Source organism: Heterocephalus glaber, unplaced genomic scaffold, assembly GCF_053883595.1.
Source record: "Heterocephalus glaber isolate CG9 unplaced genomic scaffold, H.glaber_assembly_v1.0 deba00001561, whole genome shotgun sequence".
NCBI lineage: Eukaryota > Metazoa > Chordata > Mammalia > Rodentia > Bathyergidae > Heterocephalus > Heterocephalus glaber.
In genome coordinates, this window is record NW_028258349.1 from 14,469,836 (window position 1) to 14,495,142 (window position 25,307).

Below are 25,307 nucleotides of genomic sequence, written 5' to 3' on the forward strand. Positions count from 1 at the left end.
TTAAATGGGGCTTTTCCGCACAGATAAAAGAGATGGATATTTGCAATCACCTAAAAAGAAATAATATTTTACATTTCTGTGTAACTTTTTTACTAGTGTAGTGATCTGGAGTGCATTTGCCTCTCAGTGTGGCACCCTTGGTACGCTTGGTCCTAGTGTCAGATGTCACAACCAGTCTATCACAACCTGACAGGCAGAACACACTAAGGCTTAGATGGGAAACTGTCCAGCCATCCAGGCACCCGGAAGTCCTCCCACCCCTGAGGTGCAGGATGGGGTCCTTTCTCTGCCTGAAACTCCCTGTAGGGTGGAGAGAGCGGGCCAGCTGCTAGGCATGAGAGCCCCACGGTCCTGAGAACAGATCCCCCTACCCGGCCTCCTCTGAGCCAGGCAAGGTGGGTCTGATGGTCGACCCACAGCCCACGATTTTTCCTACAGAGTGGGAAGTGGGACGAGCCCCTGTGTGCGTCCCGACCAAATGGTTTCCAACATTACTTCCGTCACCTCACCAGCCAGATTGAAAAAAAAAATCTCTTAAAAGAAATTTAATTCTTCTCAACTAGGGTATGTTGGAAAAATCAATAATATCAAACATAGCTGTCCCAAAATTATATACATATTTATACTAAATAAAAAAAAAAAAAGAACTCTGTGGCTGGGGTGCAGCTCAGAGGTAAAGCACCAGCCTAGCATGTGCGAGGCCCTAGGTTCTATACCCTGCATTGCAAAACTAGAAAAAAGAACTCTGCTGCACTCAATTACAAATACAATGTTAAACATCATTGATCACTAATTCCCCTCATTTAAGATTACAGACTAAACACACTGTTTTCTCCTTAGATCCCTGAGTCTGAGAGAGTGACATACTTTGTGCCATAGATGTGGTTTCCCCAGGTCAGTGTCTTTGGGCCTTTGAAGTTGGCCTGCTCCGCACCAGCCTGTTGCTGTCTTGTCCATCCTCCGAGGATGATGAGCCTTGAGTGAGTCCATGGATGGACGGCTGCCTTCTCCCTCAGTCTGTGACTCCAGACCTTTGTTTACTGTCTGTACAAACCGTGAAGTAAGTGCCAGGAAGAAATAAGCAAGAGTGTGGGAACCCAGCCTTCTAGAACACACTTGTACATACACACTCTCCCCAGGCACATGCACACGTAATTATGTCTGTGCTAGTGTACATGGGTGTCCCTAGTCATACACTGCCTAAGTAGACAGTGTCACTCATGCTACATTTATTTTTCTATCATTTTTCTAGAATGTGGTGATGGAGCAGGACCGAACCCCCTTGTGGATGCTGGTCATTAATTAGAAGTGCAAAGGGGCTGGGGATTTAGCTCAGTGGTGCTGTTGCCTGCCTCGAAAGTGAAAGGTCCGGAGTTTGATACCTGGTACCAAAAAAAAAGTATATAGATTCAGAAGTGCAAAGGGTCTCAAAAAATGAAGTCAAGCACAGTGACTCTGTTCTATTTTCTTTCTTTCTTTTTTTTTTTTTTTTGAGACAGGGTCTCCCTATGTAGCCTAGACTGGCCTGAAACTTGCATCAATCCTCCTGCCTCAGCCTCCTGAGTGCTGGGATCCCAGGTATGTGCCAGCATGCCTGACTGAATATTTTCACCATAGAAATTGGCAAAGGCTACAATTCAGGACCCCCTGGTGAGCTGGATATTAAACATTTCTTAGCATGCCACTGAGGGGGCTTTGTGTGGACAGTGGTCTTTGGCCTACCACTGGAAATGAAGTTGAAGGGACTCCTGGTCAACCTAGCCATTGAGCCAGAGACAAAACTGCCCTCAGCCTCCATCCCTGATCTGGGGAGAGAGGCTGTTATCTGTTAAGAGGGGGAGGTAGAGAGCAAGCCATCCAGGGAGAAATGAGGAATGAACAGTGGTAAAGTACCCTAGCAATTCAGTTCTACTGTCCCAACTGCTGCTCTGCATGTGAAACCAGGAGCCAAAGACACAGCCAGCACCCAGAAGCAACCTCAGCAGCTAAGGCAGCAGAAATGAAGTACTTCACTGTCATGGGTGAACTCTCTCTGTGACACTGGCATAAGGTCTGCCTGTTAGAGATTCTTTGGAGCAGAGATGGACCCGGGGAACAAAGGAGGAGGACAGGACCCAGGAGGGTCCTGCAGAAAATTGGGAGTCATGAGAGAAAAGAAATCACAAATCCCACTCTTTACCTTAATGGCTGTGGCTTTTCCCTCACCTTCCTTGGAAAGGTGGACAATTGCCTCCAGGTTTCTAAATCCTGCAGATGCTTCACTTCTCAGAAACGTTCACAACTGCTCGCCCCTTCTCAGAGAAGACTATTGTCCTGATGCCGCGGTTTGCTCTCCTCTGCCTGCTCCTCCTTTTCTAGTCTACTTTTAATTTGAAGGCTCCGTGGAGGGCTCACTCATAAGCCCTCTTTCCTTCTCATTCTGCACTCTTCCCCTGAGCAAGCCCATCCTCCCCATGGCTCTGTTAACCACCGGAAGGACAGTGACTGTCAAACCTGTATCTGCAGCTCCATTTGTATGTTGCCCAGGCCTTTCTACCTCAAGCCTGAAGATAAACTTCCCACCCAATCTGACGCTTCTCTCATATTTGGTAACTCAGTATACTGGTACCCCATAGTGTCCTTCTGAAATGGCCACTTGAGGACAAAGACACACGGAGAGGACACGTGTGACAATGCAGGCTGGGCTGGAGCTGTGCAGCTGCAGGCCAAGGGACACTGAAGATGCCCGGGAAGCCCGGATGCAGCTGAGAGCTGGAGAGAGAGAGAGAGAGAGCTGCCCTCAGTCTCAGCAGGCTGGGGCCCTGGCCGCATTTGGATTTCAGAGGTCAGACTCCTGAGCTGAGAGACATTTCTCTCCTTTGTGCCACCCAGTCCTTGGCACTTTGTTACCACAGCCTAGGTGGGGAGGATTTCTTCTTCTGAGTTCTGTGGGTTTCTGTCTCATCACAGAAATGGTTTCATTGTTGCATGCCCGGGCATTTCCAGGGTAAAACCCCCACACTTTTAGGGTATTCCTATTGTTCAAAATTACTTTCTGCTCTTGTTAGTCACATCATACCGATTTTGTAGCTAGCAATCTTCTCACGCAGGGTTCATCTTAGTTGGAAGGGCAGAGGAGAGGGTCACTGGGACTGCGGGAAGGGGACACCATGGGAGAAGTAGGTTGTCCCTCTGCAGCCAATCATGGACGTGGCTTCCCAGGTCCGAGAACCAGGAAGGAAAGGGAAAGGAGCTTCTGCCTCTTTAAATGTAAATATTTTACTTTGTTGTTTATTAATGTGTACCAATTACACATACTGATTATCCTCACATATAGTGTGAGGAGACAATGCAGCATGGCTTTCTCATCATTTCCAAAAGATAAAAACCTAACTTAGGAAAGCAGAACTTAACTCAGCCTTGACCAGATGACACCATTTCAGAGAAACAGAAATTTAGCAGAAAAACAGAACTGATCTCAACCTGGCAGACGACCCTGCTTTGTCCCCTTCTGCCTGATCACCCTCACCCACGTCTAAATTTTGTAACATTTTTCTAAATTTTCTAAATTTGGTGGTGGTGGTGATACTGGGATTCTCTACGTCTGTGCTACATCCCCAGCCCTTTTTACTTTTTGAGACAGTCTTGCTAGGTTGGAACCCTCCTGACTCAGCCTGTTGAGTAGCTAGGATTACAGGTGTGACCACTATACCTGGTTTAGACAGAATTTTTGCAGCAATACTTACCTCTTGCTATATAGAGTGTATGTGGATGTTTTCCACTGTATTTTATTTTAAAACATTTGGGTTGGCCATGACATATTAACTGGTCATGGCACTGGCTCAGCCCGGCTTCGGTGCCCTTCAGGCTGCCCCTTCCTGGCTGCTCTGGAGGAAGGGTCCATCTCTTCTGGGAGGCCCTGGTCACCGGCTCTGCTGCCAGCTGGGTGGGTGGGGTTCACTTTTTAAGGGCAAGGGGTATCCATCTGAGTCCAGCGCCAAGCCGAATTACTGAATCATTTCCTGTATGACCATTCCTTTCATCTCTGTTGGGGCAGCTCCCATTCGGTCTTCTTACTTACTCAGAGGTGGGGGACGAAGTGGGGTGGTACCTGCAGCAACCCCATTATAGGACCCTCTCAGCTCTTTCCAAAGTCTGCCCAGCACTCTGGGGAAAGAGGACTCAGACTGGGAAGTCAGGATATTTATTCTTCCAGGGATGAGCTGCTTTGTGGCAGGTGGAGAGATGACCTTCCTTCCCTCTCTGGAGGAAGTCCGAATCGCAGTGTACAGCATGCCATCCTACATAGCCAAGGGTAATTAGGGGTGTGGGTGGAATTAAAGTTGCCAAACAGTGACCTTGAGGTAGATTATTCTAGATTATGGATGGGCTGATGTATTTGAAAGTATCTCTAAAAGTAGCAGAGAGCTGGGCATGGTGGCACATGCCTGTAATCTCAGTATTCTGGGAGGCTGAGGCAGGAGGATTATAAATTTGAACCCAGCCTGGCAACTTAGAGACTTAGTGAGATCCTATCTCAAAATTTAAATTAATAAAATAAATAACAAGCTGGGGGTGTAGCTCAGTACAAAGGCCTAGGGTTCAATGCTCAGTAGTGGGAAAAATATCCCACTCTAGCTATTAGTTCCAATGACTTCAAGGTCATGACCTTCCAAGTGAGACATATAGGCTGCTCAGATAAAGAAGGGGGCTCCACGTATTTCAGGACAGTGAGTTAGAGAGATTTGGTATGTGGCTGGTTTCACTTGGAACTCAGTGGGGAGCTGGGCAGAATACCGTCAGCATGGACATTTGGGCCTTTTTTTTTGAGATAAGCTTGTGTTCTGTCGCCTGCATTGGCCCTCAAGTGATCTTCCTGTCTCTGCCTCCCCAGGAGCTGGGAGTGTTGCTGCCACACTGGCTGAGGCTTCTATTTTCAGAGGGGCCTCGGCTGGGATCAGGGAACTGGGAGTTTGGAAGTGCTCCACCACTCCCTGACTGTTAGGGAGTTTCTCTCGACCAGGCTGTGCAAACAAAATGGTTCATGCCGAGCACGGTGTGTACCAAGATTCCAGATTCCTCGCAGGAAAGGAGCATAAATCATGCTGTTTGCACAGTCATCCCGGCAGACCTGTCTTTCTTATCAGTCCCCATATCCAAGGCTCCACAGCCAGCCAAGGGCCAGCCATGACTGCAGGCCTTCCTGAAGATGCTAAAGCGTTCAGTGATGCTTCAGTGGAGAAAGGGACACTCATTCCCCTGCTCTCAGGCTCTCTTTACCTAGGGAAACGTGTTAGCTTCACGATGAAGAATTCTGCACATGCCATCTGAACCCAGTGGTCAAAGTCCTTGTCACAAATAATGGAATGCTGGCTGTCAGCCTGGTGGCCGGGGTGGGAGAAGGCAGCAGCTCCTGAGGACCCCCTGTTCCCTTGTGTGTCACTGGGGGGTGGGGGGTGACTCATGTTTTCTTCCCAGTCTGGGATCGGTGCTGGCTTCTAGCAGGGAGCTGAGGGATGGGAACTTCCAAGACTCAAAAGGTTCAGAGAGGCCTGGAGAGTCAGTCTTCAGAGAATCCACCCAGATGACAGTTCTGTGGGTCAAAGTCTTTCCCAGCTAGGTGTATGGTTTTTGAGCTAATAGAAGCACTCAACTCCCTGCCCCCGCTCTACCCTCCATGCCTGGAGATGGAGCCCAGAGCCTCCCACATGCTAGGCAACTGCTCTATTACTGTCTTGCTAAATTGCCCAGGCTGGCCTTAAACTTGAAATCCTCCTGTCTCAGCTCCTCCCAGAATGTTGGGATTACAGGCCTGCACCACCACACCTGGCTCAGTGTTCAAAATTTGAAGTCGGGCTTCTTTTGAATACATAGTTTTTGTTTATTTGTTAGTTTTCTAAATACTTTCAGAATTTCCAAGCACTTTTATTTTCTTAAGTTCATTTTAATTTTAATTTTTTGTGGTGCTAGGGATGGAACCCAAGGCCTTGTCATGCTGCACAAGCCCCCTACCACTGAGCTACACCCTCAGCATACCAATCACTTTTAAATTCTCATCCAGATGTTCATTCAGAAGTGCCGGATGCACAAGAGACAAAAGCATTCACAGGAAAACATTTTTATACATCTTATCTAGAAAGACACCTCATGTCCATGAATTTGTTTTTGGTACCGGGATCGAACTCGGGACCTTGAGCTTTCGAGGCAGGCAGCAGAACTAGTGAGCTAAATCCCCGGCCCCATGTCCATGAATTTGAAATCTTGAATTTTCAGAAGTTTTCAGATGGATTTGCATAGCTCCCTACTTGATCATTTGTCCAGCAAGCAGCCTGGGAAAGATAGATCACTTTGTGGGGAGAGCAGCACTTAGTGACCAAACTGCCTCAAGGAGGTGTGTGCACTGACAACGTGGGGCAGTAGAGTCAGGCAACAGACGGCTGTCACAGGCTGCAACTCACCTCGAAAGTGAATGTAACCAACGGGTGAGACCACCCCTGCCACGGGATCCAGAGACCAATCTGTTGAGTGGCCAGGAAGGTCGCAGTCCCTGTGAAGTCCTCTCCCTCAGCTTGCAGGTTTTGTAGGAATCACAAGTTAGGAATACTTCAGAAATTAATACTGTATATGCACCAGAATCTAGAGCCTAACAGCCACTTGACTTTATTATTTATGTATTTAGTTATTTTTGATGGTACTTGGGATTGACCTCAGGGCTTTTGCACTAAGCTATATCTCCAAACCACTTTTAAATTTTGAGATAGTCGCCCAAACTGGGGCAACTTGCAATCCTCTTGCCTCAGCCTCCTAGAGCACTGGGATCACAGGCGTGTGCCACCATGCCGGCTGCCACTTGACTAGACGGTTCCATCTTAGAAGCCCTTTCTAGTTGGCGTTTACATGTGATCCAGGATGTGTCACAGTTTAGAGCCCAGAGAGTCCTGAGTCCTAGTGTCAGAGTCTGAGTTCACTGCTCACGTGCCCATTTTCAGTTTAGCACAGCACTGAGCCCACAGCAGATCACACTGGGCTGTGGCTTAGGGTCAGCTGCAGGCAATTCAGAGCTGGGGATGCAGAATGCAGAGAAGCCAGAAAAGCAGCAGCAACCCCCAAGGGTGCAGGCCAGACTGGCCGTGTCCCCAGCCCAAGTGACAGGAAGGCTGCCTCACCCTTTTCTATGTGTCCGTTTTGGAGCTCAAATTGACCCTCTTAAGAACATGCACACGTTGCAGCTGGGTGTGGTGGCACACGCCTGTAATCCCAGCACTCAGGAGGTTGAGGCAGGAGGACCACTGTGAGTCGGACCCCAGCCTGGGCTACGTATTGAGACCCTGTCTCAAAAAAAAAAAAAAAAAAAAAAGACCATGTACACCTTCAAGAGGGTGAGACCCCAGCCCTAGATGGAGAGAAAGTATTTGCAAAAGGCATTTCTGACGGAGGACTGTTATCCAAAATATACAAGGAGCTCTTGAAAATCTACAATAGGAACATAAGCAATCAGGCCGAGAAATGGACAGAAGACCTGAACAGATACTGCACCCCAAAAGACACAGATGACAAATAAGCATATGAAAAGACCACATGTTGTCCTGGGGGTGCCAATTAGAACAGGAACAATGGGCGGGGGATTTAGCTCAGTGCCACTGCACCTGCCTCAATGTCCTGAGTTCAATCCCTGGAACCGCCGCAAAACAAACAAACAAAAAAACAGCAATGAGATACCAGTGTCTACCTGTAGTGGCCCAAATCCAAGACTCTGGCAACACTAAATGCCAGTGAGGGTGTAAACCAACAGGACTCACATTTGTTGCTGCTGGGAATGCAAAATGGTAGAGCCACTTTGGGAAACAGTTTGGTGGTTTCTCACAATACTCTCCCTGCATGAGCCAGGGACCATACTCCTTGGTATTTCCCCAAAGGAGCTGAACAATTATGTCCACACAAAAACCCATCCTTGCCTGTTTATGGCAGCTTCATTTCTAATTGCCAAAACTTGGAAGCAATCAGGATATCCTCAGCAGGTGAAGAATAAAGATGAACTGGTAGACCCAGGCAGTGGAACACTATTTAGCACTAAACAGAAATGAGTTATCAAGCCATGAAAAGCCACAAAGGAGCCCTAAATGCATGTTACTTAGTGAAGAAGTTGGTCTGAAAAGGTACATACTGTACAACCCAGCTATACCACATTCTGGAAAACGCAAAAACTGCATGGGTGTGGCTGCCTTGACATCTTGAATTAATGAAAAATTTTTATCTTTTATGGTCATTTTGACTTTGGGGAAGAATCACAAGTCACACAGTGCCAGATCTGGTGAATAAGGTGGGTGAGGACACAGTAGTGTTTTTACAAGCTTGCCTTTCTGCTGGACAGCATTCAGCAGCAGCATTCACCATAATTTTGATCGAACCTCATAAACACACTCATAAAAGAGGACTTCCAGAACTGCTTCAGAAAGTGGCAAGACGATAGGATGTGTGTTTGAGGTGAGGTGAGTAAATGGCAATGTGTTCTTTTTTTTTTTTTTTTTCAGATATATAAACATATATTTGACTTCTTGTTACTTGGCAAGGAACTACAGGTACATGCCTCACTGCGACCAGGCCACAGGGCACAGCTAAGGGTATACCATGGCCTTCGAGTCTTCATCTGAACTCCAGCTGTTTTTGCTCTTCCCAAAGCCTTTCCATGTGTGACCTACAAAGATTGGGCTGATGTGTAGGTAGCCGAAGCATCTGTATTTTTTGATAATGTTCATGCCCAATGGCAAGTTGTAGGATTCCATGCCATCAAGTGACTTGTTCCCTTTGCTCACATCCTTCTTCTATTTCCTGATTCCTCTTTCCTCTGGGGTACCTGGGATGGTGTTGTCCAAAATAAAAGCCACACAGCCTCCTACAAACAAAGCAGTTGTGAGAAGAACGTTTAAGACTTGATTGATTCCTGCTGTGCCTGTGACCAGAGGGTTCTGTGTGAGATAACTTGGAAGGACGAGCCAGAAGAAGATGGAAAATCCAAGCACAAAAAGGTTCCAGGAGGAATTCAAGTCAATGAACTGCACGTTGGACAGGCCAACAGCACGCAGAAGAGGGTTCCAAGTACCAGGTCCAGCAGGGACGCAAAGAGGGCACTAAACTTGCCAATCATGCCCAGGACAAGCATGAGGGCAGCACTGTACTGGGTCACCCGGTGGGTGCCCACCTTCATAATTCCCAAAACTCCAATGTTGGGACTGGATGAAGTAGAGCCATTCCCAGTATCAAATATTCCATCGAGAACACAGAAGAGCCCCTCCACGAAGATCCCCTTGTTTACTGCATGGATGGGAGGTGGTGGGGCACAGGAGATCCTGGCGCAGGCGAAGTAGTCACCGATGGACTCAATGATGCTGGCCACAATGGCACTGAGCATACCAATGATGCCAGCTACAGAGATGGTGGGAAGCCCCCAATGAAATGGGTACGGAACCTTAAACCAGGAGGGGACCATCAGCACACCCTGCCTGGTGTCTGTACGCGAGCAGAAGCCATACTTGGTGCTGTTGGGAGGGAAGACATCAGTCACTGTGAAGATGAAGCAGAGCAGCCAGGACACGAGGATGGCCAGGATTATGGGGAACATTTTGAAAAGCTGTAACTTGTACGCAGTCCATCCTGTTTTGAATTTGTAAATCGGGAGAGGAAATTTAACATTTCTGTCATATTGAGAAAATAGTAACACTGGGAAAATTGTCAGCATGGTGATGCCCCAGTGCTTCCCAGCCCTCTCTCCAGCTGTCTGGAAACCAGAGTTCAATGAGGGCCACTGTGGGCACGATGGTCAGTGTCCCAGTGTATCGAAGCAGAGCCCCAGGCAGGCCAAGGAGCCCAATGACCACTCTGTCAATGAGGACGTGATGATGATACCCTGGATCTCTCTGATCTGCATATACCAGATGTGTTCTGTGTGCAACAGCTCTGCTGTTCCACTGGCAATTGAAACATCTGTGGTGTTACATTTCCATTTATCTAAAGACAGGATGGCTTGAGCAGGGGCCAAAAATGCAAAAGCACTGGCCTGAAAAAGGGGTAACCTGCATCCAAACATGGTCTGCAGCAAAGTTGTAATTCCCATGCAGAAGGAAATGGTCCCAATGAGCTGGCTGGTGGCCCACTGGTCATACCCCACACACATGGCATTGGCCAGCAGAAAGGGCACCAAGATGGTGCCCCTGAAGAAGGTCAGATAGTGCTGCAGGCCCAGAAATATGCACAGGTACCAGGGGGGAACGTCTTTTACGGTGTAGATCATGTCCGAGCGCTGGGTGTCCAGACTGCCAGTGTTGTCCAGGGTTTCTGCAAGACAGCTCTTCTCCGTGATACCATTTTCTGTAGTGTAGATTGCCATGAGCTCCATATCTTCATTGTCCTCCTCCCTGCTGGATGTGGTCCCTCCATTGATCATCACCGGAAGAATGAAGAAGGTGGGGTGCTTTGCTTCATCTTTGTATTTGCCTTCCGTGGAGCTCCCAGCCTCCATTGATTTGGATGTAGTGTTCTTGGCAACACCCATCATTAGAGAAATTGAGCAGTTCTGCACTGCTGCTGGCCCAGAGTGGCTGCAGTGAAGGTTTATTCCAGAGGTAGGGGCTTCCGAGCCACCGTCCCACTGCTCCTGGTCCAGAGGAAGGGGCTTCCTGGCCACCATCCCTCCCGCTGCTCCCAGCCCAGAGGAAAGGGCTTTTGGGTCACCATCCCTACCACTGTTCCTGGCCCCTGTCCCTCCTCTCCTAGCTCAGAGGAGGTAATCCACGCGGGTGCCAACAGCAACCCTCCTCGCCTCCCCAGTCGAAATGAGAAAACATGTAAATAAGTCTCAAAACCAGACTTCCAGATCACCTACAGCAACCCCAAAGGGAAATGAGATGGAATACTCTGATACTCAACCACCTGGACCCACTGTACTGGCAACAAAAGGGGATCTGGAAAAAATGAAATCAGAAATAATTTCTCAGATAACAGGAGAAATTGTGCTCCTAGTGCAAGACATGATTAATAAATCTAGAGAGGAGCTGAGGAACATGATGGAATCCCAACATAAGAAACAAATGGAATCCATAAAACAGATGCAAATAGATTTCCAGGACATGAAAAACTCCAATGAAAGTCTACAGAGTAGAATGAGCCAATGTGAGGACAGAATTTCAGATACAGATGATAAGATTGCAATTAATGACCAGGAAAAGAAAAATTGCTTCAAAATTATATGGGAACATGAGAAATCAATCCAGCAGCTGCTAGATGATGCAAAGAAGAATAACATAAGACTGACTGGAGTCAATGAAGAAACAGGAGAGAGTGCAGATGACATAAAAAAATTCTTCACAGAAATAATGGCAGAAAACTTCCCAAGCAGGGGAAAAGAGCTTGACATACAGATAAGTGAGGCATATAGGACTCCAAATAGCCTTGATAAAAAAAATCTACACATAGGCATATAATTGTTAAGATTCCAGAAACACAACAGAAGAACAAAGTTCTCCAAGCAGTTAGAGAAAAGAAACAAATCACATACAAAAGAAAGCCCATCAGAATCACAGCAGACTTCTCAACACAAACCATCAAGGCAAGAAGAGCTTGGAGTGACATATTCCAAGCCCTAAAAGAAAACAGCCTCCAACCCAGATTGATGTACCCTGCAAAACTATCTTTCAAAATGGATGGAGAAATAAGATACTTTCATGACAAAGAGCACCTTAGGAACTTTGTGAATACCAAACCAGCACTCCAAAGAATTTTACACAATATCCTAGGAACAGACATTGAGGATCACAACCCCAGGAAATGAATGAAAGCAGAATGAACCCATCTGGCATGACAAGAAATTAAATGTAAAGGGGGAGAACTCAACAAAAAGAAAAAGTCATGGCAATGATAAGTCAATACATTTCAGTTATAACCATCAATGTTAATGGTCTCAATTCACCAATCAAAAGAAATAGGCTGGGAGAATGGGTCAAGAAGCAAAATCCAACAATATGCTGCATACAAGAAACACACTTAATTCAAAAGGAAACTCATAGACTGAAAGTTAAAGGGTGGAAAACAATACTGCATGTGACAGGAACCCGAAAAAAAGTAGGAGTAGCTATCATCTTTGCAGATCAAGTAGATTTCAAACCAACACTGATTAAGAGAGATGAAGAAGGACACTACATCCTTGCAAGGGGAAGAATCCAAGAGGAAGAGATGACAATCATAAATATCTATGCACCAAACACTAGTGCACCCAACTATATAAAACAAATACTAATGGACATGAAAAGTCATATATGCACTAATACAATTGTAGTAGGGGATCTCAACACCCCACTGTCACAAATAGATCAACTAGACTAAAAATAAGTAATGAAATACTAGAACTCAATCGAAGTCTTGAACAAATGAACTTAACAGATGTTTACAGAGTCTTCCACCCCACAAAATCAGAATACACATTCTTCTCAGCTGCACATGGGTCATTCTCCAAAATAGACCACATACTCACACATAGAACATGTTTAAGTAAGTGCAAAGGAATTGAAGTTATCCCCTGTATATTATCAGACCATAGTGTGATGAAATTGGAGATCCATAGCAAAAGAAACTCAAAAAATTTCATAAACACGTGGAAATTGAACAACACGCTTCTGAATAACCAATGGGTCACAGAGGAAATTAAAGAAGAAATCAGACAGTTCCTTCAATTAAATGACAATGGCAATACAACATATCAGAATCTATGGGACACAATGAAAGCAGTTTTACGAGGGAAATTCATAGCAGTGAATACGCATATTAGGAAAACAGAACGAGCCCAATTAAACAACCTGATGCTGCACCTCAAGCTTCTAGAAAAAGAAGAGCAGGACAACCCCAGAGCTCATACAAGGGAGGAAATTATAAAGATCAGAGGAGAAATCAATGCAGTGGAGACTAAGAGAACGATACAAAAAAATCAATGAAGCCAAGAGTTGGTTCTTCGAAAGAATCAACGAAATTGAGAAACCCTTAGCCTACCTTATCAGAAAAAGGATAGAAAAGGCCGAAATCCATGCAATTAGGAATGAAAAGGGTGAAATTACAACAGACCCAGCAGAAATCCAGAGGATCATCAACACCTACTTCCAGTGAAGGTTTATTTGAGCCAGGAGCCTAGGATGAGACTTGGCTTCCAGTGCCTGGAGCACCCGCCTCTCAGATGGAGATGAAACCCATGAGTACCATCTCTTAGCAACCAGCTGCGGCTGCGGCTCGCGGGGCTCCGTCCTGTGCCGCGCTTCTGTCCCGCCGTCTCCAAGGCCGCCGCCGCCTCCCGTCCCGCGACAGCCGCCTGCAAAATGGCGCCTTGGAGGGGCGGGGGGGGGGGCAATGTGTTCTTTATTGTTATGTATTTTTTTTAAAGTCACTCTCCGTATATTTTGATCGTCCCTTGCATGTCGACAGTAAGAAGATCAGAGGCTGTCAGGGGTTGGGGGAAGGAGGAATGAACAGGAGACACAGAGAGGGTTTGTAGGCAATCAAACTGTTCTGTCCTGACGCTGTAATGGTGGACATGTGTAATTGTCGCTTTGTTAAGAGACACCGAAGGTACAACACCAGGAGTGGGGCCGGGGATTTAGCTCAGTGGTTCTGGTGCCTGCCTTACAAGTGCAAGGTCCCGAGTTCGATCCCCGGTACCAAACAAACAAACACCAAGAGTGAACCCTAGTGGAAACTACGGAGGGAGAGTAACAAGGACATGGCAGGGTGGGTCTTGGTACCAAATGCCCCGTGCTGGAGGGGCCTGGGAGAGTGAGAGGGGTGTGCGGCACAGGCCTAAGGGAACTGTGCCTTCCACTCAGTTTTGCAGTAAACCAGAACTGCTGTGAAGAATAAAGTCTACCTAAAGAATAAATAAACAAGCGAAAAAAGAAAATCAAACAAAGGCAAAATACTTTTTCAGATATATATAAAATAAAAAATGCTCACCAGCCTGGAAAATCAGTATCCTCTAAGGGTCAGGGATTTGATTTTGACAAGGGCTTATTAGCCAACTACAAATTGCTTTTCAAAACTCCGGAAGCAAATTTCTACCTGGAGACTGTATCTTCTTGTGGTTTCCTACCCGCCACCAAGGGTCCAGTGGACCAAACCATAGTAAAAACCATCACTTGCAGAGACCTGTACTTATTTCTAATATTCAAAGTATTCAAATTCCAGTGCTCTCATTGAGGGCAAAAACAAAGGTGTTGTTATACACACACAATTGTTTTTCCAGCATTCTCTGATCACATGATCTCTAATGTACATAACAAACACAGCCAGGCAAGTGGTCCACCAGAGCTGCAGATGCCACCCAAAGCAGCTTTCCCCATTTCCTGTTCCCCTCGCTGCAGGTTTACTGCAACCTCCAGCAGGGAATCAGTTCTTGCAGAGTTCACACATCTGTCCAGAGACCACAGCGGGGACAAAGGTGGGCAGCAGCGGCTCCAGGCAGAGGAGAAAGCTCATGTACATGTGTGTGTGACACAAACACCCCCCCCCCCCCCCGCTTCTTTTTCCTGTCTGGCTTATCTAGAGTTTTGATTCAGCCTTGGAAATGGACGTAACCACTTTCCCCCTAGAAGAGAGAACACAGCAATGCAAACTTTTAATGTTAGTTCACCTTAAACTTACTTGGGACATGGACTCTTTCTTCTCCCATAGGGTAGAAAGCAACTACAAAGTCGTTTTGTTGTTGTTGTTGTTGTTTTGTACTGCAGATTGAACCCAGGGCCTCCACACTGAGATACATCTTCAGCCATTTTTTCATTTTCTATTTTGAGACTCTCACTAAGTTGATAAGTTGCTTAGACTGAGCTCGAACTTGTGATCGTCCTGCCTCAGCCTCTCAGAGTGCTGGGATCACAGGTGTGTGGCACTGTGTCTGGCTTCTCTGGGCTTCATCTCAGGCTGACACCACTCAAGCACCTGAATTGTGTCATCTCACTTCCCTATCTCCCTTTCTCCCCGATACAGGCATTTTTTAGGCTCTTTCTAGCAAGCCCCACTGCTGCCACTACTGTGTGTGTGTGTGCACATGCATGCCCCAAATCATCCACAGGTTCATATATTTGTCAGAACTCACAGGATGGAGAGCATAGTTTTACTCGCAGCTGAGATTTATTTCAATGGTGCAGGAAGGACACATGGTTGGGTCCTTAGAAGCAGGCAGAAGCTGGAGGAATCACTCACAGGTCTTTCACCCTCTGTTTACCACGAAGGTTATGAGGCACAAGGCAGTAGTGTGTGCATGACATCCAAGGATGCTTATCAGAGACTCTAGACTCAAGGTGTTTTCAAGGTCTGGTCTGAGGGCACCCCCTGCCTGGCAGAGGAAACAGCACCCAGAGCACAGGCTCCCGGAAGCAGCCCAGGGGCCTCCTCCAGAACAGCCCTCTCTGAGGGCACTGGCCCTTTTTGGACTCGCAGCTACTGAATCAATGAGAATGCTCTGATTTTGATGGTTCCATGGTAATTATGTAGGAGAATGTCCTTATTTGTAGAAAACTCACACTCAAGAATTGCATAGGGGTATGGGCCGAGGATTTAGCTCAGTGGTGCTGAGCCTGCCTGGCAAGTGCAAGGTCCTGAGTTTGATTCCTAGTACCAAAAAAAGAAAGAAAAAAAGATAAGAATTGTGTAGGAATAATGTTCATAGGGCATCAAGTTCCAAATGTACTCCTAAATTTTTTGGGTGGGGGTCCTTTAGGGCTGGGGTTGTAGCTCAGTGGTAGAGTGTTTTTACAAAGTATAGGTGAGGCCTGCAGTTTCACGCTAGCACATTAAAAAAAAAGTTCTTTATACCATACCTACAACTTCTTTAAGTTATAAAATATATGAGCCAGGCATGGTGGTGTAAACCTGTAATCCTAGCATTCTAGGTGGCTGAGCCAGGAGGATTACAAATTTGACCCCAGTCTGGGCAATGTAGTGACTTAGTGAGATCCTGTCTCAAAATAAAATATAATAAAAAAAGGGCTGAGATGTCACTCAGAGCAAAGGCCCTGGGTTTAATCATAGGTATAGGGTGTGTAGGGGGGGTTGGAGGCTTTGGGACGTGACCAAGCCATGACAGTTCCACCCTCATAAAATGACATTAGTGCATTGTGATGATTAATTGTGTCAATTTGAGTAAGAGAAGCTCAACCAAATTGGCTCAGCAATTCCACACTGTAGGGTGTGGAAGACCTACTCTAGGGCTGCTCCTCGCCTGGATGGTATAAAGGGGGAATGAAGGACAGATCTGCTTCTGTTTCTTTGGAGGAGCTCCAGTCTTTGCCTTCACCTTGGACATCATCTCCTGGCCCCTTGCATTCCTCAGCTTCCGGCGTGAATCCTCCAGCATTCCAGTGCAGATCTTTTAGCTTTCCACTGCAGACTCTTCAGTCTTACACCACAGACCTGTCAGCCTCCTGATATGGACTCGCACAGGACACTGCAGTGAGCTCCAGACCTTCAACTGGATGTTTCTGCCTCCAGTGTGCAGACCCCCTGCACTCTGCCTCATCCCACTCTGTGGGAAGCCATTGTAAGCCAATCCTGTGAATTCTTATGTACTTGTATATCTCGTGTTATCTGTTTCTCTAGTAAAGAGCAACTGACACATGCCTTTAGGAGAGGGCTGAACGAGCTCCCCACCTCTTCCTCCAAGTGAGGATGAAGAAACCTGGGGATATCTTGGAAGCAGAAAGTGTGCCCTCCCCAGACACTGGATCTAGACACTAGTACTTTTCAGTCTCCACAACTATGAGCAAATGTCTGTTGTTTATAAATTACCAAGCTTAATGTATTTGTTATAGCAGCCCAAAGGGACAAAGGCAATGCCAAAATGAAATGCTACCACTGATAATGTTCAGGCAAATGATTTCCATCTCCCCACTCCTGTAAATGTTCATCTCACATTCCTGACATTTGAATTACCCCAGGTCCCGGCATGGGGGTGCATGGCTGTAATCCCAGCACTTGGGAGGCTGAGACAGGAGGATCGCTGCAAGTTTGAGGACAGCTTGGGCTACACAGTGAATGCAAGGCCAATCTTGAGACTCTGTCTCAAACCCCTACCCCTGAGAAAAAACAAAAACAAAAGACCTACAAAAACCAAACCAAACCAAATCAAATTCCCCTAGTTGGCCCCAGAATGTCACACAATTGGCACAACTGTTTGCCCACACTACATCTGGTCAGGGACTTCAGTTATGCTTTACACTGTCACAATCTTTTTTTCCCTTTTTTTGTATTACTAGGAATTGAATCCTGGCCTTTGTACTGAGCTATACTCCCAGCTCCTGCCTCCTACCCTGTCTTTTTAAATTTTAAGACAGGGTCTCACTAAGTCACAAAGTTGCCCAGGCTGGCCTTTAACTCTTGATCCTCTTGTCTCAGCCTCCCAGAGTGCGGGGGTTACAGGTGTGCAATACCACACCTGGCTTTTCTTTTTTTTCCACACCTAGTTTTCAATGCTTCTGGGGTTTTTTGTTTTGTTTTGTTGAGACAGGGTCTCGCTGGGTAGCTCAGGCTGGCCTTGAACACAGGCGTGAGCCATCATACCCTGCTCAATGCAGTTTTGATTTAGGATATTTTCCGTGTGTGATGGGTTTATTAGGACGTGGCCCCCTCACCATCAGTTCTGAGGAGCATCTGCACTGGAAGCTGTGGCTGGAGGCCCGATCCACTTGAGATTAGGTAGACAGGGAGAACACATCCAGCACAGCTCACTCTGCTCGGCTGAGACCTGAACATCTCCTTCCTCCCCCAGCACAGAGGCTATCAGTGATCTTTGGATAGATGGATGCCGCCACTGCAGGGCTCCATGTCACCCCCACAACTATGAAGTCATAAGTACAGTGTCACTTTGACACCATCTCCCTCCTTTTCTCCATCTATATCCACCTAACGCACGTGACACTGATTGGCAATCTTATCTGCATCAATAATTTCCTCAGGCCTTGGGCAATATTATTCCAACTCTTCCATCTCCTCTTCTGTCAATCTTAGCAGTTGTTTTCTTTCTTTTTTTTGGTACTGGGGATCAAACTCAGGTCCTTGCGCTTGTGAGGCAGGCAACGGCACCACTGAGCTAAATCCCTGGCCCTTAGCAGTTATTTTCTTCTGCACTTTTCTCTTCTCATCTTGTTCCTCTAAACCAAGTAGTAACCAAGGAAGTAGCACTGAATTTCTATTAAAAAGATCTGAAGCAGTTTTGACAAAATAAGAAATGTATTACATATGATCAGTAGATACATGATATTGATAGATTATTCTGTCAAAAAATGTCAAAAGGAAAATAAAATATTTTAAAATATGATTTAAATATTGTTTAAATATCGTGCAATTAGAGAGGTTCTTGAGGATCAGGGCTGGGCCTGAGATATCTCATCATTTTTCAGAGCAGTCTTTGTGGGCAGATTCAACTCCACATCTTTTTTCTTTTTTGACCTAGTTATCTTCAGCTTCAAGACAAGGTCCTAGCCCTGTAGCTAAGACCAGGAGGTGAAGTTCATTATGCAGGGTGGCTAGAATTTGGTAGCTATAGGGTGAGATCTAAGTTTAAAGGTGAATAGAAGCTTCCCTGAAGGGACCAGGAAAGTCCCTGACGCAGAAACAGGAGAAGACAAGAGGCCAATTGAGGGGCCAGGGCAGAGCGGGTTAGGCTGAGCCCGAGGGCTGCTGGTGTGTGTGACGGGGTGCCCTCTCCAGGACCAGCATGCCCCATCCACAATGGGGGTCTCCGCTAAGTGGAGCACCCCTCTGCCCCATCAAAAAAAAAAAAAAAAAAAAGCAGCAGCAGCAGTGGCTCCAATGGAAGCCCCTTCTTTCAATAGTTTCCAGAACTCGAAGACTGGAGTTGCCAGCATGCCAGTGAGGCATAAGCACTTGGTTAGTGAGGGGTCCCAGCCAATGGTTCCAGCTCCTGGAAGGCACAGCCAGGCTGGCTTGCAAGAAAAGCGCCTTGACTAGGGCTCACTGACTCGCACGATCACGCTGGAGTTGGTCACACGGGCTCCATAGTGGCCAGCCCAGATCTGCGTGTCCTGCCCCAAGTGTTCAAAAGACACAAAACGGATGCCCGTCTTGATGTTGGAGAAGACGTGGGTGACCTGTAGGTAGAGAAAGAGGTCAGCTCTGTTGTGCCACAGTCCTCCAGTCCAAAGCTGAGAAGGGGGCCTTGGGGCAGATAGCATTTTCCAAAGAGGGCAGCCAAGTCATCTCCATTGCACACGTTCTAGAATCTACCCGCTCCCTCATTAAGAGGTGGCTCTAATTCCCTTCCCCTTGAATGTGGGTGGGTGTGCTTATCACCAAGAATGTGGTGGAAGTGAATAGCTTTTGCCAAGTGACTTCGGTAGATGAGGTCAGAAAAGGCAATGAAGTTTTTAGCCACCATACAAGCAGACCGACTGTCCTGAGGACACCATGCTGTGAGAAAACCAATTGGCCCAAACTCAGGGGTCCCACGGAAGAGCTTTGGGACTAAACAGAGACAGAAGAATTTGACCAGACACCAGAGACACCAGACACCACGCAATACCCTACACTTCCCTTCAGCCATCATCTGAATGCCACTCTGAACACAAGAGACTGAGGCCACATTGCCCAGCTGGGCTCTTCTTTATCTACCAGGTCAGAAGACATGAGAGGTAGTTAAATAATTGCAGTTGATTCTTTTTAAATTTTTTTTTTTAGTACTGAGGATTCAACCCAGAGATGCTCTACCTGCCATCTTATTTATTTTTCATTTTGAGACAAGGTTTCACAAAGTGGCCTCAGACTTGCAATCCTCCTGCCTCAGCCTCCTGAGTAGCCAGGATCACAGACATGCACCACCACACCTGGCGAAGGGCTACTGACTTTAAACCAAGTTTCGGGATGACTTGTTATACAGCAAAAGCTAATCTTCCAAGCCCTTACCATCATTCTCTCTCTCCTCAGACTCACCTGAAGGCAGATATTGTTGTTCCACTGCTCAATGGGGTCAGGCCTGGCAGAGAATTTATCTAGGACAGTCTGGTTGGCATCTAGAAGTTTGACAAAGAGTCGATACTTACAGCCACTGTCGTGTCGGGCTCCCCACCTGTGGGAGGAGTGAGGCCTTGTAGACTGGACTTGCCACCCCATCTCTTTGGGTGTCTGCCTGTCCTGTCCACCTTTCATAAGAGATAAGGCCCTCTCCATCCATGCAAATCCAGACCCTCAGCATGCCAGGTCTGACAGGAGCATCTTTGTTCGATAGGGACGTGGGTGACTGGGTAGTCTACCAGGGCAAGTGGAGGGGGTAGGCACACCCATATAGATAGCCTGGGAGGAAGGACAGTGGGCTACGCCAAAAAAATAACCATGGGAACTTGGGTGGGGGTTTGACTCAATGTCAGCTGACCTGGTGGCTGACACTAACCACATGGGCAAGTGACCGATCAAGACTATGTGATGCAGTCCCAATAAAAAAACTTGCAAAGGGCTGGGGATTTAGCTCAGTGGTTCTGCCACTGGCCTTGCAAGTGCAAGGTCCCGAGTTCGATCCCCGGTACCAAAAACAAAAAAAAGAAAGGGCAAAAGCAAAAAAACTTGTACAGCAAGGCTCAGGTGAGTGTCCCTGGTTGGTAATATTTCATGCATCTTGTCACATCCATGCCAGGACGAAAACTCATCCTCTCTCGGGAAGGTAGGGGGTACCACGGAGGCTCTGCATCTGGTACCTTTCCTGGACACTGACTGCCCTGGATGCTTCTTTTCTTAGCTGATTTTTGGTTTTGAGTCAAGGTTCCGCTATGTACCCCAGACTGGCTTCAAACTTGCAGTGATCCTCCTGCCTCACCCTCCTGAGCTGATTCTAATTTTCACTTTTCCTTGCAATAAACACTAAGTGTGTAATAGCTTTCTGTGAGCCCTTCTAGTGAACAGCTGAGGTGAGGGTGGCTTTGGGAGTTCCTCAAATTTGCCATCAGTGCTAGAAGTGAGGATGGTCTTGGGGACTGTGCCTTCTAACTCTATGAATGGCTCTCAATTTCTCACAGACATTGACACCTGGCTTTCATCTTCAGATACTCAGACATCATGAGGATGCAGTGTGCCCTGGGCATCAGGAGTTGGAAAACTCCGTGGGGCATGTGCAGAGAAATTTAGGATGCTTAGCCGGGGATTTAGCTCAGTGGTTCTGCTGCCTCTCAAGCACAAGGTCCTGAGTTCGACCCTCGGTACCAAAAAAAAAAAGAAAAAAAGAAATTTAGGACCCTGGTATTCTTACAACCAAGTGGTCCACCACTGACCAGAAGAGCACATCTATGCTCCAAAGATGACACCAATTAAACTCAACTGAGTTTTACTGGTAATGCATCTCTTAGATAGGATGATCTCTTAGATAGGGGAAGGCTTATGATACGTTGAGTGAATTTATTGAGGCTAAAAATTCAAATGGTCATTTGGCTTGGATTCTGCTTAGTTTTTACATCTGGGGGGTCACACACCACAATGGGGGCCTTTTTTCCCCATAAAGCTGAAAAAGGAGGACCTGAGAAAAAGAGAGCAAAGGAGAATCATGGTACTCCATCACAGATGAAATCTGCAGCAGATTAATTTCAGAACAAGGAACATATAGTTGTAGAACATCTTGGGTTTGGCTCCCTTAAAATTATCTAGGTTCCATCCTCCCTGGAGAGCCCTCATGTACCTGTTTGAGATGTGCTCTGCAGTCAGGGAAGCCTGGCTAGGTCCTGCCAAGGTCCTGCCCTGGCTATGTGATCAGGACAAGTCACCTCCTCCTTTTGGACCTGTTTCCTCTGAATAATTTGAGGGTGTGCACTCTATCCTTCCATATGATCAAGGTTCAAAAAAGATGATTTCACTTATCAAGCGCTTGCTTTGCTTAAGGCCCTAAAACTGAAGGTCTAAAGGTCGAACCTGGAGGGTCTGGCTCCAGAATCCAACCCCTGTGCCTGTTATGCATATCATCTCCTGCTAGGCAGGGGGGATCTCATTCAGACAGAATGAGCCATGTTCGAGACCTCTGTACTGGATCCAATCTGCTGTCTGCCCATGCAGATCCTTTGGGAATGAGGAAAGGGGTTCAAGGTACATCTCTGCTAAGTACCAGAGTTGTGATCACGTCCAAGTCTCTTCACCTCCCTGACTTTATGTAAGGGGTTGTTAGGAGGCCTAAGTTAGGTCACCTTTGCAGAGTTCGTGGTACATGCAGCCATCATGCTCACCAGTCTGAGACACAGATCTCAATCTTGCCACTGTCCAGCAGTTCTGGCCACAGACCCTCCTTCTCCAGGTCCAAGACCTGCTTCTTGCGACACCACCTAGGAAGGTGGGAGAAGGGTAATGAGAACAAGCAGGTCTTTCTCAACAACAGACCTGCCCCTTGAAGAACAGAGGCTTTCACCTGAAGGAGGTCACAAAGCAGGTCTGCGAAGGGGCCCCAGGCACGGTTGTCCTGTTTTCCTCCACCACCCAGCCATCCCCACCATGCTGCACCATCCACTTCCGGAGGCCTTCTGTCGAATAAAAGAGACTTGTGGTCAATATCCAGCAGCCCACCCTAGGGATCCCTGTGCATCTCGGCTCCTCCTACTGGCTCAAACGGGGCCCCACCCCTCCACTCCTTGTTTGGCTCCACTCCCGGGTATTTTTGACTCCGCCCCTCTAGCCACGCCTCGGTGTGCTGGCTCCACCCCTCCCAGGCGGTGCCGCTCACCCGTTCCGCCCACCGGCTCCCCGATTGGTCCATAACCCCTTTGGTTCCGCCCCTCTCTCCTCCTACCAACCTCGGTTCGCCCCCGCCTCCTGGCAGCTCTCCTTGCAGTCCCGCCCTTCACAGACCCTGCGGGTCCCCAGTGCGGATCCGCTCCGGGCGCGATCCCGCCCCCTCTGCCTTCGCCCCGCCCCCGCACCCTGTCCGCAGGGGTTGCAGATGAGGTTTCGTCCAATGGGTCTGCGCTCGCAGAAGCGGCCGAGAAGGCAGGGCCTGGCGTCGCCGGCAGGTGGTAGGCAGCTGCGGACTAGTGACAGCAGGGCGCGGCCGGCGGCGCTGTGGTCCCTGGCCAGGATCAACAGCCACAGGGCCTGGCCGTCCACCAGGGTCCTCCAGCCGCGGCACACGAAGCGACAGCGCCTGAGCAGCTCGCGCGGGGGCACGTGGCTCAGCACGGCCAGGAGCAGCTCAGGCGGCAGCCGGCTCAGGTCCAGCCCCTCCTGGGGCTGCGGCTGCGGCGCGGGGACCCGGGAGGCCCGGGCCTTGGAGGCCGAGGCGCCCATGGTCCCCCAGCCAGGCCCAGCTTCGGCGCGGTTGCGGCTGCGGGCGAGGCAGGGGGCAGGCGTCAGGGCCCAGCAGCCTCCGCGCGCCGCCTGCCGCCTCCTCCCTCCCTTCCGCACCCCAGCCCGCTGTCAGGCTCCACTGCCCACCGCGACCACGGCGGGCACTGCCCCCCAACCCCCCGACCCCGGGCACTTGCGGCCTCCCCGCTCACCCCGCTTCGACCTCTTCACCCGCCGGCCCCACATCGCCGCCTCCAACCCAGCGCCTTCTGGTCCCTTCCACCTATCCTGACCCCCACCTCCTTCCCGCCGCCCGAGGGGATCCAGCCCTGGCGCCTCGGGGCCCCACCGGCCTAGGACACTTTGGAGGGTCCCTGATCCGGCAGTGAGACGCCCGGCGCCCAGCAACCAGTGTTATTTTGGTCAGGCATCCGGCAGGAGGCCTCATCTGGGAACTAGAAATATTCCTATCACCTCTTAGGAATATTTCTATCACCGATTGAGGCCGGGCAGCAAGGTTATCCTCATTTCGCAGGAAAAAAACCCAGCAGCGAAAGGCACTCGCACGCGCGTGTGTGTGTGCGCACACGTGTGTGCGTGTGTGTGTGTATGTGTCTGTGTTTGTGTGTCTGTATGTGTATCCAGCCAATAAAGCCAGAGGGTGAAGCAGGCCCTGCCCCATCCCAACTTTGCCTACCGGAAAACCCAGGTAGGAGAGGCCAGGCTTGCCCTTGGTCACACAGCTAATAGAGGGCAGAACTGGGATTTGAACCAGCCGTTCTAACTCCAGAATCCTCGATTTTAACCTTGTATCACCTCTGTTTGATAAGAATATATAATGTGAGCCATATGTGTCATTTAAAATATCCACCAACAGACCCTGGCAAAGATTCTTGACCACATGGAACTTGACTTCTGTGGGGAGAGATGTGATAAACAGTAGGCATAATAAGCAAATTACATAATGTCACAAAAACAATTTAAAAGAAAACTTCTTGCTGAGTTCAGTGGCACATGATGGTAATCCCATACTCTGGGAGGCTGAGGCAGGAGGATGGCAAATTTAAGCCCAGCCTGGGCAACCTAGCAATTTAGATACCTTGTGGAAAGAAAGGCGGCGGGGTGTGTGTGTGTGTGTGTGTGTGTGTGTGTGTGTGTGTGTAAATCAGTGAAGGCTCTGTGTTCAATCCTCAGTACTGCAAAAATAAATAAAAATAAATAAGTCCTCTTGCTACCCCCATTCGTCTCCACAAATGTGGAAAAGAATGAAACAGTTTTATTAGAGAATAAGCATTAGGACACAGTGTAAGGTATATCAGCCATGATGAACAGGGCTTAAGAGTGAGTTATATAGTATGTTAGAAAGCTATTAAAGTTATGGAAACACAGCAAGGAGGGGAGTGGGACTATTATAGACAGCTAAATTAAGTAGAAATTAATCGGCAGTCAGAGAGGAATTAGGCCCTTGAGGGAGTCAGTGCAGAACATAAGATACACAAATGTTGTAGCTGGAGGTGAATCTGAAGAGAGTCAGGCCTCAAGATGGAGACCCCTCTGGGTGTGGTAGCGTACCCCTGTAATTCCAGAACTTGGGAGGCTGAGGCAGGAGGATTGCCAAGAGTTTGCGGCCAGCCTGAACTACATAGCAAGACCGTCTCAAACAAATAAAAAGATGGAGACCAGATGGCCAGGCCTGCAAACCTCCCTGGAGACAAACAGCAGCTGAGACTGTACTGTGATTAGCACCACCCAGTCCAATGGGCCCAGAGAGGCATCAGACACAAAGGTGGGTGACTAGTGCATCTTCCTCGTACTCCCCTCCCTTTCTAGGAATGCTTTTGTTCTTTCTAGTTAGAAGTTATAGATAGGCTGAGGTTAATGATGTTCACTGATACACCGTTGCTATGTGCCTCAATTCCCTATTGGGTCAACATTAGCTAAGCGGCTATACTTGCAATCCTACAGGTTGATTGTAAATTGATCCACACCTACCCAGCTTGTGACTTTGCTGAATAAAACACTCTTGACAAGGAACC

At 47.9% G+C, this 25,307-nt stretch overlaps 1 protein-coding gene and 1 pseudogene across 1 annotated transcript; both read right to left on the bottom strand.

Annotated features, from left to right (window-relative positions):
- Positions 1-8,702: 8,702 nt before the first annotated feature.
- Positions 8,703-10,708, bottom strand: LOC101696561 (solute carrier family 23 member 2 pseudogene; annotated as a pseudogene).
- A 7,511-nt stretch (positions 10,709-18,219) lies between these two features.
- Positions 18,220-23,337, bottom strand: Fbxo27 (F-box protein 27). Its single transcript, XM_004859090.3, has 5 exons — positions 22,908-23,337; positions 22,400-22,511; positions 22,221-22,316; positions 19,954-20,089; positions 18,220-19,115 (listed from the first exon to the last, which is right to left on the bottom strand). The coding sequence occupies exons 1-5, from the start codon at positions 23,269-23,271 to the stop codon at positions 18,972-18,974; spliced, it is 852 nt and encodes a 283-aa protein (XP_004859147.1). The 5' UTR covers positions 23,272-23,337; the 3' UTR covers positions 18,220-18,971.
- Positions 23,338-25,307: the final 1,970 nt, after the last annotated feature.